We start from the raw sequence: 16,472 nt of genomic DNA on the forward strand, positions 1-16,472 counted from the left end.
CGGTCCGTCTTCGGGAAATCACAAGATCATGATCTACCCTTGCTAATGTACAAACTCAACCGGCAACTGCAAACTCCTTATGCGGCAGTGATCTCAACACCCTTCAAAGACCCTTCCCTGCGGTACTCCTCCAACACCTCGACATACGACAACATTCCTTCACTCCACCCTGACGATCTGCTCGCTTTCATCATGTCCTTCGGGTCCTGTCTTGCAGATTGCCCCTCCCCGTTCAGATACCCAGGAGTACAGCCCATGATGGACGCAAAATACGGGGCGCGCATCATGACTTGCATTGTCCAAGCCTCTTCCTCCTCTTTCGTGACTTCAACAATAGCTCGCGAGCCGGCACCCACCTTCTCTTCTGCCTTGGCCAAAATGTGTGCAGTGTGCTGGATGCCCACTTCCAACATCGTGATGAAGTTGGCTGTGGCAGCAGTTTGCGGGCCAAAAGCAAAGAACAGGTTGGGGAACCCGCTAGTGGCAACTCCGTGAAGCGTCGCTGAGCCGATGTTCTTCCACTTCTCGTCCATCGACAGGCCTCCACGACCAATAACTGAAATACCGGTCTTGGCCGCCGGGTTACCGTTGCCAAAGGCTGGTGACCGATAACCAGTACTGAGGACAAGAACGTCCAACGGGTCTTCCTTTCCGGCAAAAATGAGGCCGTCCTTTGTCGCCGCTTCGATACCTTGGCCATTTGTGTCAATAAGATGGACGTTGGGCTCGTTGAAGGCTTGGAGGTACATGTCACTGAAGGTGGGCCGCTTGCACCAAGAAGGGTACCAGGCCTTCAGCTTGTTTGCAGTCTCTGGATCCTTGACGATCTGATCGACGCGGGCACGAGCAGTTTCGGCCGTGGGAGTATCCATCTTGTACAGGCGTGCCACGTTCGCGCCAATCGCCTCAGGAGTAGGCTCGATAAGACCAAACCCAGGAGAGCCGATCAGGGCAGAGTATGCTGGGATCCTTGTCCAGCCGTCGTTTACCAGGTTCTCTTCTCCCTCTTTGGTGGCAAGGCTCATGTGGGCGGCAAAGTTGAGCGCGCGCTCCACCTGCCAGCCCTTCTTGGATGCAATCTTGGTTTTCCTGCTGGGTGTCAGCCGTTGCTTATCTTCTCAATGGATCATAAAAGGAGTCACTCACCATTCTTCAGGATCTGTTGCCTTCTGATCACGGGGATGCACGGCCGACGGTGTGCGTTGGAACACATAAAGCTCCTTTGCCCACTTGGCTAGCTGCGGAATGATCTGGATGGAGGTCGCACCAGTTCCGATAATTCCCACCCTCTTGTCCTTCAACTTCTCCATGTCTGGGCTCTCATAGGATCCTCCAGTGGCAGAATAATCCCAACGAGCTGTGTGGAACATCTCACCACCGAATCCTTCAAGCCCAGGAATCTTGGGCACATGAGGGACGTTGAGCACTCCCGAAGCAACCATCAGATACTGGCACTTGAGCGTCAATTCTCTGCTTGGCTCGTTTGGTCCGCGTCCCTCGGTGATCTGGACAGTCCAGAGTTTCTCTTCCTCATCCCATGTCGCTGCCTTTGCGTTCGAGCGGAACAAGGCCTTGTCGTGCAGCTCGAACTGGGTGGCAATCCGCTCAGCGTGCTCGCGTAACTCGGACCCGGGCGAGTACTTCTGCTTGGGCATGTACCCTGTCTCCTCGAGAAGTGGCATGTAGATGTAACTCTCAACATCGCAGTGCAGGCCCGGATACCTGTTCCAGTACCAAGTTCCGCCGAAACCGCCGGCGGCATCGACTAATCTCACATCATCGGGCCCTTTGATCAACCCAGCCTGCATGAGGCGGACGGCATACAGAAGACCACCGTACCCACCACCGAGGACGAGAAACTTATAGGTGGCTCCGTCCTTGACTGTCTGTTTGGCATTGAGGGCGGCGTGGTCGGCCCAGGGATCCTCGGCGATAGCCTTGAAGCGGTCTGTGTCGGCATCTGTGAGGTCGAGGAATTGGGCAGGGCCGTCCGCCCGGATGCGCTTGGCAGCTTCTTCGGCATATCTCTGTTGAAGCTGGAGAAGTCTCATGTCTTCCTCGGTTGGGAGTTGGGAGTGACCGTTGGTGCCGTCAGAGGCGCCATTGGGGATGTTGTCTTTGACACCGTTTGTTGAGTCTGCCGTCATGGTATTGTGGGAAGTATTGGAAGGATTGGAATGATCTGAATACGAATTAGGTACAAGGTGAAGATAATGATCAAGTTATTATATTATGTAGCTGTAGAAGAGCTAAGAGCAATGGATCATTTGTAAAGTCAAGTTGATCACTCCGGCACTCCCACCTATATATCTATACATCTGCCGTCCTAGGTACTACACCGAATCATGGAGACGACCAGATGAATAACCGAACGAACACGGACCGTGAACCGGAAGAGGAACCATATCCCCGCCCGTCAAAAACAACAACTTTTACACCCCGATGTTTCACTCCGTCTGGAGAATAGGGGGTCGTTCCTTGAAAGCGAAAGCGAACTTCCCGTTTCGTATTCGGATCCACTGCTCTTTTTGGTGTGAAACCACCTTCTCCACAACGAAGCCAAGACATCCCTCTCAAGAAGCTGGTGAAGCCATGCTACGCCAGGGTACCGCATTTACTCAATCCCCCCAAAGAACCAAATATGTGGTGAAACCACTATCATCGCGGAAAACAAGCTGATTAGTTTTGAATATGTGAAAGGTCCCAATGTTCACAAACTAAGAAAGCGAGAGCGAGCGGTGTGGACAAGTTCGAAATTCTCACAGGGTTCTTGCTGTGGAGCACTTGTCGATCACTTTGATATAGCCCCAGATTTGGGAGAAGGAGACATGGAGAAATGGAGGTACCTGCGTCGAAAAGAGACGACGATGTTCTTTACCGGTGAATGGACGTTTACAGTTCCTTACCGCTCTACCTCAGAATAGAGATACCAAACGAACAAGGTGCGGGAGCGGCCGGGCCTAGGTGATGGTGGCCAGAACTAAAAAGTTGACATCGGATTCAACAGCCAAAGACATCTGCCGCTCGCTAAACCTTTGCCGCCGCCTTCTTATTCGGTACCTTGCCAACCGAGTTCGAGACTCGATGCACATGGGCTTGGGAGCTGCTACCACACCTCCTCAGCAGGTTTGACAGATTCCTGGACTCACGAACTGGTGGGGGACACGACATCCCGCTTGCCACTTTCCATTCATGTTAGTGATCGTACTCGGTCGGTCCCTCCTCAAGTTTATGTTTTTTGGTCGGCGACCTTCACCTCCTCGCACCTTCTTCCACAAAGCTGAATTAGCCCCCAAGATCCTGCCATGCATTATGAGATCGGAAAAGGTCCTGACTGGAGGCGGCTCTGCACCAGCGTCTAGAACAGGACAGAAAAAAGAAAACAATGACGTCCTTGCTCGTTCGATCACAGATCATGCATTGGCGTATCTTAGTGTTGAGTGCAGGTGATACAGTGCTATTGCTGCCGCCAAGACGGATAATATCTCCTTTTCCCTTCGTCGTTAAAGGTTACATGCAACCTAAGCACCGTCACCTCCCTTTTTCTCGATGTGGAAGTATCACCAAAAGTCTGCTACATATTATTTGTGTTACCACCTCCAAGCAACTATAATATCATACTGAAAGCATCGGGGTCTTGAATATGCCCGACCCGCGGTGTGTAGGAGATACTGTATGAACATGATCGAGGATAGTCCCCTGGTATTGCATTCAACCACCCATGTCTACAATACAATGCTGGTTGTTTGTTAGCTCGCTACACCTATCATACGGGACAAGATCTATCCCAAAGTCTCCTAAACCTTACAAGGACAGTATTTAATGGCTAAGTACAGTTTGAAAAGGTATTGATGAGAGTCAAGAGGGTATATGCAATATAAAATTACGCTTTTGACATGGGGCGAAACGGATCGATTAGCTATGTAAACGCCTACCTAGGAAGAATGACCAGAGGTCTCGCGCTAACAAGCAAACCAGTATTAGATTGCATAGCGTGTAAGTGACCTCCCCCGCAAATAGTCATGTCATTTATGAACTCCGGAGTCCGGACGGGGGGTTCTCCACTTGTGCTTACTCCGTCCTTGACCCATGTCCACGACCAACGACACCTGGTCTTTGGTTAAATACGGTGCTCTTACAACAACGTGGACACAAGCACCTCTCCCGAGTCCCGTCATCTCTTCCTAAACTTTATCTCAAAGTTGCCCTTGAACTTCTGAAGCTCGTTCTCGTACCAGTTCCCATCTCACCAACCCCACCTCGTCATCATAATCATCATCATCACCATGGACGCCAAAACCCTTTACCCGGACTTCGACGACCTCCCCAAGGTCAAAGGTCAACCTCAAGGTTGCGCCTGGGGTCTCTTCGACAAAAACGGCGTCAAGGACGTCTACGGCACTCTCAACTTCATCACCCCCGAGACCGTCAAGGCCGCAGCCGCTGAAGTTGAACATGGCATTTCGGTTTCTCTCAAGTTCGTCTTACCTTACCTTCTTGCGCCTCTTGTTCGCTTGTCTTCTAATTGCAAATCTTGCCTATCTTACTAACACAAACCACTTAAAAAACGAAAAAGCTGGGCCCTAAACGCCATCAAATTCCCCCTAGGACACCGCCAACCTCCCGTGCACACTCCTCTCGTCATCGGCTCCGAGATGGGCATGAAGGGCCTGCTCGGTTTCGACGACTCGCTCACTTTCAACACGCAGTACTCCTCGCAGTGGGACTCGCTGTGCCACGTCACGCATTCGCACTCGGGCGAGACGTATAATGGGTTTGTGCCTACCGTTGAGAAACTAAGCACCACTACTTCCAGCAGTGCCCAAAGCGAAAACGAGGTGCTGCCGACCATCGACCGCTGGCATGAACGGGGAGGCCTGGTCGCTCGAGGCGTGTTGATCGATTGGAAGCGTTACGCTGAGGAGGTCAGGGGAGAGCGGAGCTTCCATTCGTTTGACGGGTACAAGATCACTGTGGACGATCTGGAGGAGGCGGCGAAACACTTTGGCGTGGAGTTCAAAGCGGGTGATGTGCTGCTGGTGCGGACGGGGATGACGGGCGTTATGGAGAAGCCGACGGCGGAGGATTTTGCCAAGATGGCCGAGTCGAAGATGGCGGGCGTGGAGGGCAGCGAGAGGACGGCGAGGTGGGTGTGGAATAAGAGGTTTGCGGCGGTAGCGGGAGATGGGGCTGCTTTTGAGGCAATCGAGTACTCGAAGGAGACGGGACTGGATCTTGGTGAGTTTATGAAGTCTCTTTTTTGTTCTTCTTTTCTTTGTTCCTGACTTGGGGTGCTTGTACTGACAAATGAACGATTGGCAAGTCCTCCACCGATACTTCCTCACTATGTTCGGCATGTCCATTGGCGAGCTGTGGGACCTCGACGCCCTCAGCGAGGCGTGCAAGAAAACGGGGAAGTACAGCTTTTTTCTGAGCTCCGCCCCGCTTAAGCATCCCGGTCTTGTCGCTTCTCCTCCCAATGCTACTGCTGTACTTTGAGGGGCCATTGGAAGGTAATGAAACGTAGAAGAATAACAAATGCGGCTTGTAACTGCCGAACACCAAAATCCGAGAAACGGATAACATGAAAGCCTACCATGTCATCTTGAAGTAGACGTAAATCACCACACAAACAAACATCACCTCTCCTCCAGCCACTCACTCCCTTCCTTTCTTGCACACGAGACTCCGGCCCGCTTTATGTCAAACCCAAGCTTCCTCGCCTTCCGCAGCCAACTACCACCCTCCAAGCTCCTACTCCCTCTTCTGCCCAAAGGGTAGATACTTAGTATGACTCCCCACAACCACCACCTCCCCCCTTTCCCCCCTTTCCCACCCCCCACCCTCAACCCTCTTCCTAATCTCAAAACCCGTAAAACCCAATTTCTTCCCACGTCTAGAAACCCACGCTTCCACCTCGAGCGTATCCCCCTCCCTAGCCGTAGAGCAATAACTCAAATGCATATCGGTGCTCACCCCCGTCGACAAGATCTTCTTCCCGTCCTTATCCACCGCACCGCTGTCCCCAGCAATATCGGCAGCGATAGCCATCCCGCCCGCCCAGTCGCATAGCGCCCCGCTGACGGCGCCGTGCAGGATGCGCTTGCTGTTGAGGTGGACTGGTTGGAGCGTCAAGTGGGCAAGGATGCGGCCGGTGGGTTGCGACACAGCGGCTACGAGGATGATGTCCGAGAGCAAAAGGTTGTAAATGGCCGAGTTGGGCCGGATGGTGTCCCAGACGTGTTGGACGTGGGCGAGAGCAGGGGCGGAGGAGGTGGAGGGCGTGAGGGGGAGGAGGACCGAGGTGGAGAGGGAGGGGGAGGGGGTGGTGAATGGGAGGGTTTCTTCTTTTTCTTCTTCTTCTTCTGCTGGTGCTGTTGCTGGAGAATTGGAATCGCTTGAAGTCGTTGTTTCTTCAGTCTGGGTTTCTGCGGCTTGGGTGGTTGTTGTTGTTGTTGCGGACGCTGGCGGGATGTCCCCGGCAATAGTGAAGGTGTTGCTGTTTTCGGCCATTGTGGTTTATGAATTAGGTGTGATTTGATCACAAGTTCTTGATGATGCGGTGAAATTGATTTTAGCTTCAAAATGTTGCGGCTGTTATGTTGTTTGGGTTTCAATGACGTGGTGCAGTGCAGTGCGTTGTTGGGTTGTTTGTTTCGGAGGTGTGGGGGACGGGCGTCAGGACCCGACCGGAGGTGACATCGGACCTTTGCGGGGCTGTGGTCCCAAACGCTCCGTCTCGGGCCGGCTTACAGCCGTTACCGTTTTAAATGTTTAGCACCGTGCTTGGCAGTGTGTGTGTTCACATCTCCATTTACTTGTGATCAATGTCTTGTGTTCTACCTGGAAACATCTTTGAGCGACGCCGAACAAATGCATCAAAAGGTATGATGGCCTCAACCAGTTAACTCCCCCGCCATGAAACCCCCAACAAAATAATGCTCCCCAGGTAAACCAAGATCTCATCCCAAAACGCCTTCCAAATCCCAGAAATCCATGCTCATAAATCCCTTAAATCAGCAATTATACCCAACAATCCCATCACCAAGCACCACCCCACCCCTCATCATCGACACCCTCCTCCCAATGATGCCGTCTTGCCCGACACTGATGGACAGGTTCTCTTTCAAAGCGCACATCTGACAGCTGCTCTCGTCCAGCGTGAACTGCTTCAGCAGCCCGCATTCATGAACGGACTTGGTCATGTCGCCGGTTTGACTGATCTCTACATTAGCAAACACGAACCCTCCGTTTCCTTTGCCTTCCTCATTGTTGGAGGACGCACAAAAGAGAACTTACTGTATAGAAACAATCACACGATCATCGAGCTCGGAATCCGAAGAGTCGGACGAGTCTGAGGCATCTCCTCTTACTGGACCTCTCTCGGACAGCACCGGGGTCGTTGATGGACTGATAAACGAAAAGTGGGTGGCTTGTTGGCTGTTATGGTTCGATGGGTTGAGAAAGAGGAGGTTGCCTAGGAGGTGACGGTCTCTGGAAGATAAGGAAAAGAAGTCGACTCGGGCGCCGATTCGAGGTGTTGAGGATGGGGTTTCGGGGCCACACATTCTGGGTGAGAGTATGAAGGAAGGTAGGAGGTGGTTGAGGTGGTTGCCCCTTAGTTTTTTTGGGCTCCTGAGTTGGTCTGGACGGGGAAATGAGTGATCTTTGAATCGGTTTATCTTGGTCTTGACGAATATATTGGGATTCTGGTGCTCTTCAGGTTCAGTGATCGACCTGATATTGGTGTATTGATACGTCTTCTATTATTCTTAGAGTTGAGGACCTTGATGGATATATATATCAATCATCAAAGCTCAACCCCTTAGGAAGGCCATCAAGGTTCTCTCCACCACAACCATTGTTTCCGAACCAACCATCACCAACGACGACCAGCCCTTGCAACATCTTGCTCATTCAAGTCCGCATAACAGTTGAGATATGCCTGCAAGAGGACGTTGCGAGACGTTCACTCACAGGGTCAAGCATACCACGTGTGACGTGCGGCAATGGGTCCAGAGGCCGATAGGCGTCTAGGAAGGCTCGTGGATACCAGTTCGTCCCATCTGGAAACCTTCTCAATACTCGGGATGAAAGGAAGATGTGAGACTTGGATGACGGAAACAAGCTCAAACTACCGCTTTCACTTTGCTCTGCCAGTTGTAGACAGGTTGCAACGGCCCGTTGACGTCTTTGAACGAGAAGGTTTTGCGGCCGGCGGACACAAGATCCGCGGTCAATTGAGCACGTTTGCGCGCGAATCTGGAACTGTTGTGACCGCTGCAACGCCCTCTGTAACGGCAGGCGTGGCAGGTACCTGTACCTTGATGGAGCCAAGACGTCAGGGACGTTCAACCGCGCAGGACGGCAGGAGATCATTCAGTCCCACTTATCGCTTGGCAAGTTGTTTAGATTGACCAATCACAGAAGGCATTGGAAACGCGACAAGTGGAATCAACAACCGAGTCCACTCCACTCCTCAACTTCCACTCATCATCCAATTGTCGACGTTATTTGGTGAGCACCTTGACGGCCGCACATCGTGACACTCAATTACTGTCATTCGTCATCGCAACTTCCATCTCGTAGGATCAGACGAACTCAAAAGGCAGGCGCGTGGTTAACAAAGAGTCGGTCAAGATGGTCAATCTAGGAAATATCTGGCAAAACCTTCTTGCCTCACAAGCTCCTCTTCAATCCATGACAGGAAACGCAACCACCATGTCTGGCCTCGCGACTTATACGCTGCCACAGCTGCCGTATGCCTACAATGTAAGCCATTGAGGATGCCTTGTCGTATGAAATGGTGTCTGTCCTGCGACCAATGCGGCATGGAGATGACGAGTAAGGAAGAACAAGAACACCATGATGATGTCTAACACCAGCATCCCTATCTAGGCTCTGGAGCCCTACATCTCGGCCCAGATCATGGAGCTTCACCACAGCAAGCACCACCAGACCTACGTGACCAACCTCAACAACGCCCTGCAAGCCCACGTCGCCGCCATCACCTCCAACGACATCCCCGCCCAGATCGCCCAGCAGCCCGCTATCAAGTTCAACGGCGGCGGCCACATCAACCACTCGCTCTTCTGGAAGAACCTGGCCCCCGCCGATACACCAGAGACCAACCACTCGGAGGCGGCCCCTTTGCTGGTGGCCGAGATTGAAAAGACATTCGGCAGCTTTGACGGCTTCAAAAAGGCCTTCTCTGCTGCGCTCTTGGGCATCCAGGGTAGTGGCTGGGGCTGGCTCGTCAAGGAGTCTACTTCCGAGAACAGCAGCAGGCTGCGCATCGTCACCACCAAGGATCAGGATCCCGTCGTGGGCAGCGGTGAGGTGCCCGTTTTCGGGGTGGACATGTGGGAGCATGCGTACTACCTTCAGGTTAGTCGGTTGTTTTTGTTTTTTGTTCTTGTCCTTGTTCCGTGACCCGTCCCACCATGACTGACACAGTTTACCCCTCTTTTTGCAGTACCTGAACGGAAAGGCCGCGTATGTTGAGAATATCTGGAAGGTGATCAACTGGAAGACGGTTGAGGGGCGATTCCAGGGTAGTCGTGAGGACGCCTTTGCAGCCCTCAAGGCTCTGCTATGATTGTGGTCGTGGTCGTGACCTTGTCGGCTTGACGGATTTGTCGCCGCTATTTTCTTCCTTGCGTGTCGACAAATTTCAGGATGTTTACTACTCGTTTACCAGCGACTCATGAATACAATGTCTTTTTCCTTCATTTTTCTTTTTCCCTTCGCCCCCGTCTTTGTTCCCCGTCACTGCTTATCTTCAACACCTACCTACCCCCACTTGGGTATGACTATCATGTTTCAGCGCCCCTTTCGAGTACGGTCCCGAACTTCCAGAACTCTGTCTTGTCTGTGTCCTACAGCCACGCACCAACCTCTTGAGAAGACCTGAGCAACAGGAATGACAAGCGTGCCCACGGGCTAGAAAGAGCTTACACGGGTACGATAGCAAATAGCTGGAAGTTTCCGGTGTTTGCTACTCCAATTTTCCGTTTCACGAACTTCTATCGGCTCTTGCTCATCCCTTTTATATGTCACCGACCCCCTGACATGTCAAAATGCACACTCCCATTGTGGCGAACGCCCCAGTATGCAAGATCTCTTTGACAGAATGCACCCCGGGCTAACTCCCAGGACGGACGTCACGGAGAGGCCTGGCTGGTTGCCTTCCCGCTCCGCAACGCATTTGATCGGGACTGCAGGCTTGCGCTACCTGCACAACGGCAAGCTACGTAGCATGAGCTGCAGGAACCAGAAGCTATACTGACTGACCAGGGATGAACTCCCAACTTTATAGCTCCGAATGACCGAGACAGCCTCATCCCATTTACTTTTCTGTTCTCTTCCATTGACTACTCACTGATAGGTAGTATCCTCGGTTGAATTATGTTCACAAGTGCCACGTCTGTGATTCAGGAACAGGACAGCAACACCTCGTGCGTATGAGACAACTTCGTCCTATATCATAACGTATCATGGCATCCGAGCACGGTAGCACTGGCCTGAGGTTTTCTGGATGGAGATGAGACACGATGCCAATATTTCACCAGACAACACACCCCCACATGGTACAATCCAGAGCCCAACTATCCTCCCTCCTCTTCGCATCCGACGGGACGAAGCGGGTGCTCATCCGGAGTCACATACAATCACACAATCCCGCTATTGCTCAATGGGTCACTGGCAATTAGGCGACTTTGCGCTAGACCTCCTCATGCACACAAACTACAAATCGGGAATTTTTGTCAAGATGACTTCCATTTGATGCTGGGGTTCGGACATTCCCCTGCTGTGCTTGGCCACGCGGTATACCCTGGATAAGGGCCCGTGTATTGGTGAGTAAACATCTTTGCGGTAACGATGGCACCAACATAGCGACTAAAAGCCAAAAAAAAACCAAAAAACCATTGTTAACCGGTACAACCAAAGGGTTCCTGCTACCCAAAGCATCACAAACCAAATGACAGGCTCGGAAAGCCGCATCTGTTTCCCTCAAGATATGTTGTCTCCCCGTCATTGCATGTCCTGCGGCCGGGGCGAAGGCCTATGGCCGGGGACTCATGCTGTCCTTTTGATGCCGGCAGCCGTATGCTGATCGAGTTGATCGACAGCACAATGCTGCAGAAAGACAGGAGCGAGCTACCTGACAAAGGATATTTGGGAGTGTTGTCGTGGATCGGGATGGGCATGCGGAAGGGTTTAAGGATAGATATATAAAGCTTAAACTATCATGAGAGCATTCACCTTCCGTCAGCACGGCCTCCTTATGTACTTCCACTCTTGGACTGTTATTCCTTCTCTCCTAGCCCCCAGGGTGAACTGTAGCCACGATGCTTGCATTTGTTCATCTTGCCTTACTGGGCATAAGGTACGTGCTATTCCAGCGTCAAAGAACTGAGAGATTAGAAATTAACATTGAGAGAAGCTTCACTGCCGTCAATGGCATGCCTAACAGTCTTGGGCGGCGCCAAGGGTATGGCCAGAATAACGGAGAAACGTGCACGACAACCCACACCATAACGGTTCCTGTCACCTTGGTGGACTATACCTACACAACTATCACAATCTCCGCGGATACAGGAGGCACACCAATTTTCCCATCAACTGTCACCGTTTACTCTGGCTGCCCGAGCTCCTTGAGCAGCATCCCCGGATTGTCATCCGATTCTGCCAGCTCCTCCCAAAGTAGCAGCACACCGACAGGATCATCAACTACCACAAGCCCCAGCCAACCCAGCTCTAACGCCACGTCCAGTTCTACATCAACTGCGTACACTTCTACCGCCCTTCCACTCTCCTCCTCGTCCCCTTATGGTTCATCTAGCAGCGGCACCGCCTTCCCGCCCGGCGACTCAACGACACAAACGGGCTCCCCGTTGTTTGGTAACTCAACCACATATGCCGGTACATCGACTTCATCTGGGGATATTCCCGGAACAGGCTCAACGGCTGTGCCAACCGCAAGCAGCTCCACGGAATCTTCCAGTAATAGTTTATCCTTGACCGAAACTTCGACCTTGAGCACTCGTCTTCCCATTCCAACTAGTCTTTTCAGTTCTTCTTCTGAGACACCATCTACCTCAGACTCATCTTCGGAAGCGACACCCTCTTTGGGGACCAGCAGTGACAGCAGCGTGATATCATCATCTTCGTCACGAGGATATGGCTCGATCAGCTCGGCTTCTACCTACACGAGAGACGATGTTGACGCTACACCGGGCACCACCCGCACCATCCACCTTACCAGCACCGCAAGCACAACGACCATAGTGGTAGATGGGTCCATAGTACCTGGGACCACAGTCATCGGGACCATATTCACCGGGAGCACAGCAACTGGTAAACCCAGTGTCGGCACATTTGAGACGACCGTGACAGTGACACAAGTAGTCACCGCAACCGTGGACATCCCGAATGAACTGGCAACTACCGTTACCGACAATGAGACAGGCTTTTCTGATTCTACGTCGGTCGTGGTCATGACTTCCACGGGCCATGTTATTGTCACCATCACGCCCAGCAGCATTCCTTCTGCAAGTATCCCGGAGATTGACACAAGATCGGTGGTGGTCCTCACATCCACAGGCCATGTCACTGTCACTGTTATGCCTGGTGTCACCTCTGCAGGTATTCCGGATTTTGACACAAGCGCAGCAGATGCGCTTTTCACTACTACCAACTCTGCTGCCCCGTCGGTTGTTGAGGGTGCCCCGGCGAGCTACAACGAAAGCGAGGTATCTTACCAGCCCACTACCAGCTATGAAGCGACTTCTTCATCTTCAATTGCTGGTAGTGTAACGTCAGCGGACGTTACGAGTGAGATGTCGACAACTGAATATTCGACCAGCACACAGTCGCCAGAGTCTGTAACTGAGTCTTCAGCAATATCTGGGAGTTCAGAGTCTACCACGACCTCCCCAATTTCCAATCCAGTCCCAGTACCTTCGACCACTACACAATCAACAGATTCTGTGACCGAGTCAACCACGACGCCCGGGACTTCAGAGTCTACAGAAGTCTCAATGTCCATCAGCTCAACCCCATTGTCACCGACCAGCGATTTCCCTTCATCGAGCAAAGGGATTCCTTCGACTAGCCTCCCTGGTAGTAGCACATCTTACTGGTCCACTGATGACAGCACACAAGCTTCATCCGCCACTTTTCTTTCAGCTAGTGACACGTCAACTCCTACTACAACACCTCTACCGTCGTCCTCAGTCACCGAGACACTCATAGCTACTGTTACCTCTACGTGGTTAACGGGTGTTCCTGCGCCCTCGTTTACTTCAGTCTCACCATTTACTAGTCAAGACTCCTCAGACTCGATCCCAACACTCTCCACATCATACGACAGTAGTTATAGCTTTACTCTTCTCGTACCTACTTTTGAAACCTCGTCAGAAACGACTTCCTTCGCCAGTCAGACGTCGTCGGGGATCCCTGAAGAAGGGGCTAGTTCAACTGCCGCTGTTACGGGATCAGAAACTACATTGACGACGCCATCCCCAACAACGCTGTCTACGGTGTCGGTCCCGTACTCATCCCAGGTTTCTGGTGATGACTCGACTGCGACCTCTTCGGCTGAGGAGAGTGAAAGTACTAGTTATGGTGCGGAACTGAGGAAGATTAGTGGACGTCAGGACTTTGGGCGGATTCAGAGAGTATAAGGTGATGGGTCTTGGTTTTATAAAGGTAGAGATGCCCTTTTTTTGTTTCTTTTGACTGCGAATTTGCAGTGTAGTGGTTGTTGGTGAAGATAAGAAGGAACAAGGAGAGTATGGGTTCAAACTGTACTTGCGTTGCTCAAGGATGTTTCCAGGTAGAACACACAAGACATTGATCACAAGAAGGGAATAACAGATAAAGGAAGATGTGAACACACAGGCAAAATTTCCCGTCTACATGATGGTTGAAACGTAACCGAAATCTACCCAACGAAAATTCCTACCCATCCTTAACGCCAAATGCCAAATGCCAAATGCCAAATGCCATGCCGTGCCGTGCCGTGCCGTGTCATGTTATATGCCAATCATATACCCACAACCCAACTTTGTCGCTCATCCAAGAAAAGCATAAAAATGTCGGAAAATCAACCATCACCCATCATCCGTCCATCATCTTCTTACGCCTGAGTCTCATCCCAATCCGACCATCTCCTCACAACCTCATCAATATCCGCCACCGCCGCCCTCGTGTTATCCACCTCAAACCACTCCTTATGCTCCTTCCCGCACGAAGGGCACTTGCCGCGGTCCATAACCCTCAGCCCGCGCCCCTGCAGCTCGATGTGGATGAGCCTCTCGACTTTGTGGCTGTGCGGCATCTTGCGCATCACGTCGCTGGTGCTGGACGACGAAACATAGGGGTAATATCTAATCAACGAAATGTTGTATCCGCACTGGCGCTGCCACTCGTTCAGACGGCGCTGCACATTGTTGGCGCGGCCGATCTTGAGCAGGATCTTCTTGTTTTTCTTCTGTGCGCCGCCGCCGGCACCGCCCCTGCCGCGACTGCGAGGCTCATCATCGTATGAGGTGGCGTAACGATCGAGAGCGTCGCTGGCCGCCCGCCCGCGGGAGGTCGATCGCGATCGTGGGTTGGTGGTGAGCAGGGCCTTGGCGGCCTCGTGCGGCGGTGTCGCCGGGTCGCTTTCGGGCGTCAGCCAGAAGATGTAGATGTAGCCGGCCTCGTCTCCAGCAGAGAAGCCCTTGGCGAGTTCCTTCATCAACAAGGAAGCTGTCTCGGGGGAGGCGGAGTGCGGGATCAGGGACATGAACTGTGCCGTCTGGGAAACGTTGGAGCCCGCTGGGGGTCGTTGGCTCGACGAGCTCGGTCGCGGAGAGACGCCATTGGGCGCCAGGTGGGAGGGCCGCGAGGATCCATGGTGCTGTACGGGCTTGGCTTGTGGTCGCGGCGGCGGAGCTTGTTCCTCGAGCTCGAGGTCTAGGGGGATGCTGAAGCAGCAGCACCAAAGCGAGGAGCTCTTCTTTTGCTGCGCCGGTCGTGGAGGTCTTTGGTACTGCGCTGATGGCCGTACTTGGGCCGAATTGGTCTTCATCAAGCCCAGACGCTCAGCTAAGGTGTCGAGACTAGAACGCTCCTCGGCAATGGCGCCGTGGGTTGGTCGGACGGGCCCGGGAGCCGAATGGGCAGCCAGGCGAGCCTGGTCTTTGTGCTGGTGGCAGTAGAGGCGCTCATCGGTCGGGTCGCTGACCTTTACTTTTCCGCCTTGAGGGAGACTGTTGGGGCGTCTGCAGGGCCGGCCCGAAGACGTGATTCCGCGACATGTTGTTGATGGGTTTTTGGAGTCGTTTCTGCCAAGCCTGGCCTCGGGGGTGTTTGTGAAGATGGGCATGGTGGAGGCGGGTAGGTCGGTTAGGCGCAGCCCGTAGCGGAGTTCGTTGTCTTTGACGGTCGAGTCTCGCGAACAAAGGAATTTGTCTCTGTGTCTGTGGTCGAGACAGGATCGGGCTTGAGGGGCAAGACAGATAATGATGAGGATATTGATCAAGAGGGAACTGAAGGGCTGGGAGAAGGAAGACAGAAAAAAGAATATTGACCTTCTTGTGACCCCATCCCCAGCCCCCAGATGAAAAGACCCTTGCAACAGCGCCCAGCTTGATCCATCGCGACCCGCATCGTTGGCAGTGAAGAGACTGGGGGCCGGCGGTTATTCGCTGCCCTAGAGGCTGTTGATCCGAACTGCCCATTCAACTGATGGAGCACCGCCTCACAGCCTGTGTTCGCTCTTGCAGGGCACGTTGGTTCAGGGTCCACACTGATTCATCACCAAGCAGGAGCGCCCCAGTTGGGTTGCGACCCAAGAGGCCTCAACTTCCCCGTTACAGTACTGGATTTTCCAGCGATCTCCCCAGTGAATTCAGGCACCGAAACGCCCGCTGATGTCACGTCCCAAAGCATCTGCCATCCAATCGTCCCCCTCTTCCCACTTCCCCGGAATCGACATGTTCAATGACAACACATCTCGTCGTCAATTTCCTTGACCGTTTCTTGTCATCGAGGACAGAAACAAATCGGATTGAGCGGCACCATGAACCTCATTCTACCGCGGCTACATCATTCGACCAACACTGCAATCTTTGCGCGCATGGTGAAACAAAGACCATGCAGTGACTGACGGGACTCGACCGACTCGGAATCTTCAATTGGAATGAGGGAAGCACAGGAACATTCCATCCGCCAAAAATACCATTCACCTTCTCAGAAAAGTCATCATGGTCACCAACGGACTTCAGCAGCGTGGCCTGACACATGGCTTGCTGTTTCTGACAGAATTGTTCGGTACATACCGGTGACTATGGAACTGCCAAGTCTCGTGATCTGCACTGCACTCTTGGCACTCAGGCACAAGGAGGTCATATACTTACATAATGTGCTACTATCCTAACTGCGACGCTGCCACCATCAACTTCCTTCCGACCGGGAAGCAT

General features: G+C 52.6%; 7 protein-coding genes across 7 annotated transcripts; 3 read left to right on the plus strand and 4 right to left on the minus strand.

Moving 5' to 3' along the window:
• Positions 1-17: 17 nt before the first annotated feature.
• SMAC4_03918 (uncharacterized protein) lies at positions 18-2,456 on the minus strand. Its single transcript, XM_003348024.3, has 2 exons — positions 1,147-2,456; positions 18-1,089 (listed from the first exon to the last, which is right to left on the minus strand). The coding sequence occupies exons 1-2, from the start codon at positions 2,145-2,147 to the stop codon at positions 78-80; spliced, it is 2,013 nt and encodes a 670-aa protein (XP_003348072.2). The 5' UTR covers positions 2,148-2,456; the 3' UTR covers positions 18-77.
• A 1,215-nt stretch (positions 2,457-3,671) lies between these two features.
• Positions 3,672-5,638, plus strand: SMAC4_03917 (uncharacterized protein). Its single transcript, XM_003348023.2, has 3 exons — positions 3,672-4,477; positions 4,577-5,238; positions 5,324-5,638. The coding sequence occupies exons 1-3, from the start codon at positions 4,287-4,289 to the stop codon at positions 5,497-5,499; spliced, it is 1,029 nt and encodes a 342-aa protein (XP_003348071.1). The 5' UTR covers positions 3,672-4,286; the 3' UTR covers positions 5,500-5,638.
• Positions 5,639-5,754: 116 nt separating this feature from the next.
• SMAC4_03916 (uncharacterized protein) lies at positions 5,755-6,513 on the minus strand (the record flags this gene model as incomplete). Its single annotated transcript, XM_003348022.1, has 1 exon — positions 5,755-6,513. The coding sequence occupies one exon, from the start codon at positions 6,511-6,513 to the stop codon at positions 5,755-5,757; it is 759 nt and encodes a 252-aa protein (XP_003348070.1).
• A 298-nt stretch (positions 6,514-6,811) lies between these two features.
• On the minus strand, positions 6,812-7,768 carry SMAC4_12728 (uncharacterized protein). The gene is made up of 2 exons (XM_024655594.2): positions 7,300-7,768; positions 6,812-7,218 (listed from the first exon to the last, which is right to left on the minus strand). Exons 1-2 carry the CDS (start codon positions 7,566-7,568, stop codon positions 7,017-7,019), a joined length of 471 nt encoding a protein of 156 aa, XP_024511469.1. The 5' UTR covers positions 7,569-7,768; the 3' UTR covers positions 6,812-7,016.
• A 535-nt stretch (positions 7,769-8,303) lies between these two features.
• On the plus strand, positions 8,304-9,728 carry SMAC4_03915 (uncharacterized protein). The gene is made up of 3 exons (XM_003348021.3): positions 8,304-8,772; positions 8,899-9,387; positions 9,476-9,728. Exons 1-3 carry the CDS (start codon positions 8,641-8,643, stop codon positions 9,596-9,598), a joined length of 744 nt encoding a protein of 247 aa, XP_003348069.3. The 5' UTR covers positions 8,304-8,640; the 3' UTR covers positions 9,599-9,728.
• Positions 9,729-11,264: 1,536 nt separating this feature from the next.
• Positions 11,265-13,769, plus strand: SMAC4_03914 (uncharacterized protein). The gene is made up of 2 exons (XM_066090023.1): positions 11,265-11,389; positions 11,447-13,769. Exons 1-2 carry the CDS (start codon positions 11,352-11,354, stop codon positions 13,686-13,688), a joined length of 2,280 nt encoding a protein of 759 aa, XP_065946118.1. The 5' UTR covers positions 11,265-11,351; the 3' UTR covers positions 13,689-13,769.
• A 374-nt stretch (positions 13,770-14,143) lies between these two features.
• Positions 14,144-15,376, minus strand: SMAC4_03913 (uncharacterized protein; the record flags this gene model as incomplete). Its single annotated transcript, XM_003348019.1, has 1 exon — positions 14,144-15,376. One exon carries the CDS (start codon positions 15,374-15,376, stop codon positions 14,144-14,146), a length of 1,233 nt encoding a protein of 410 aa, XP_003348067.1.
• Between the last annotated feature and the right edge of the window lie 1,096 nt (positions 15,377-16,472).

This window comes from Sordaria macrospora, chromosome 2 (assembly GCF_033870435.1).
Source record: "Sordaria macrospora chromosome 2, complete sequence".
Classification (NCBI taxonomy): domain Eukaryota; kingdom Fungi; phylum Ascomycota; class Sordariomycetes; order Sordariales; family Sordariaceae; genus Sordaria; species Sordaria macrospora.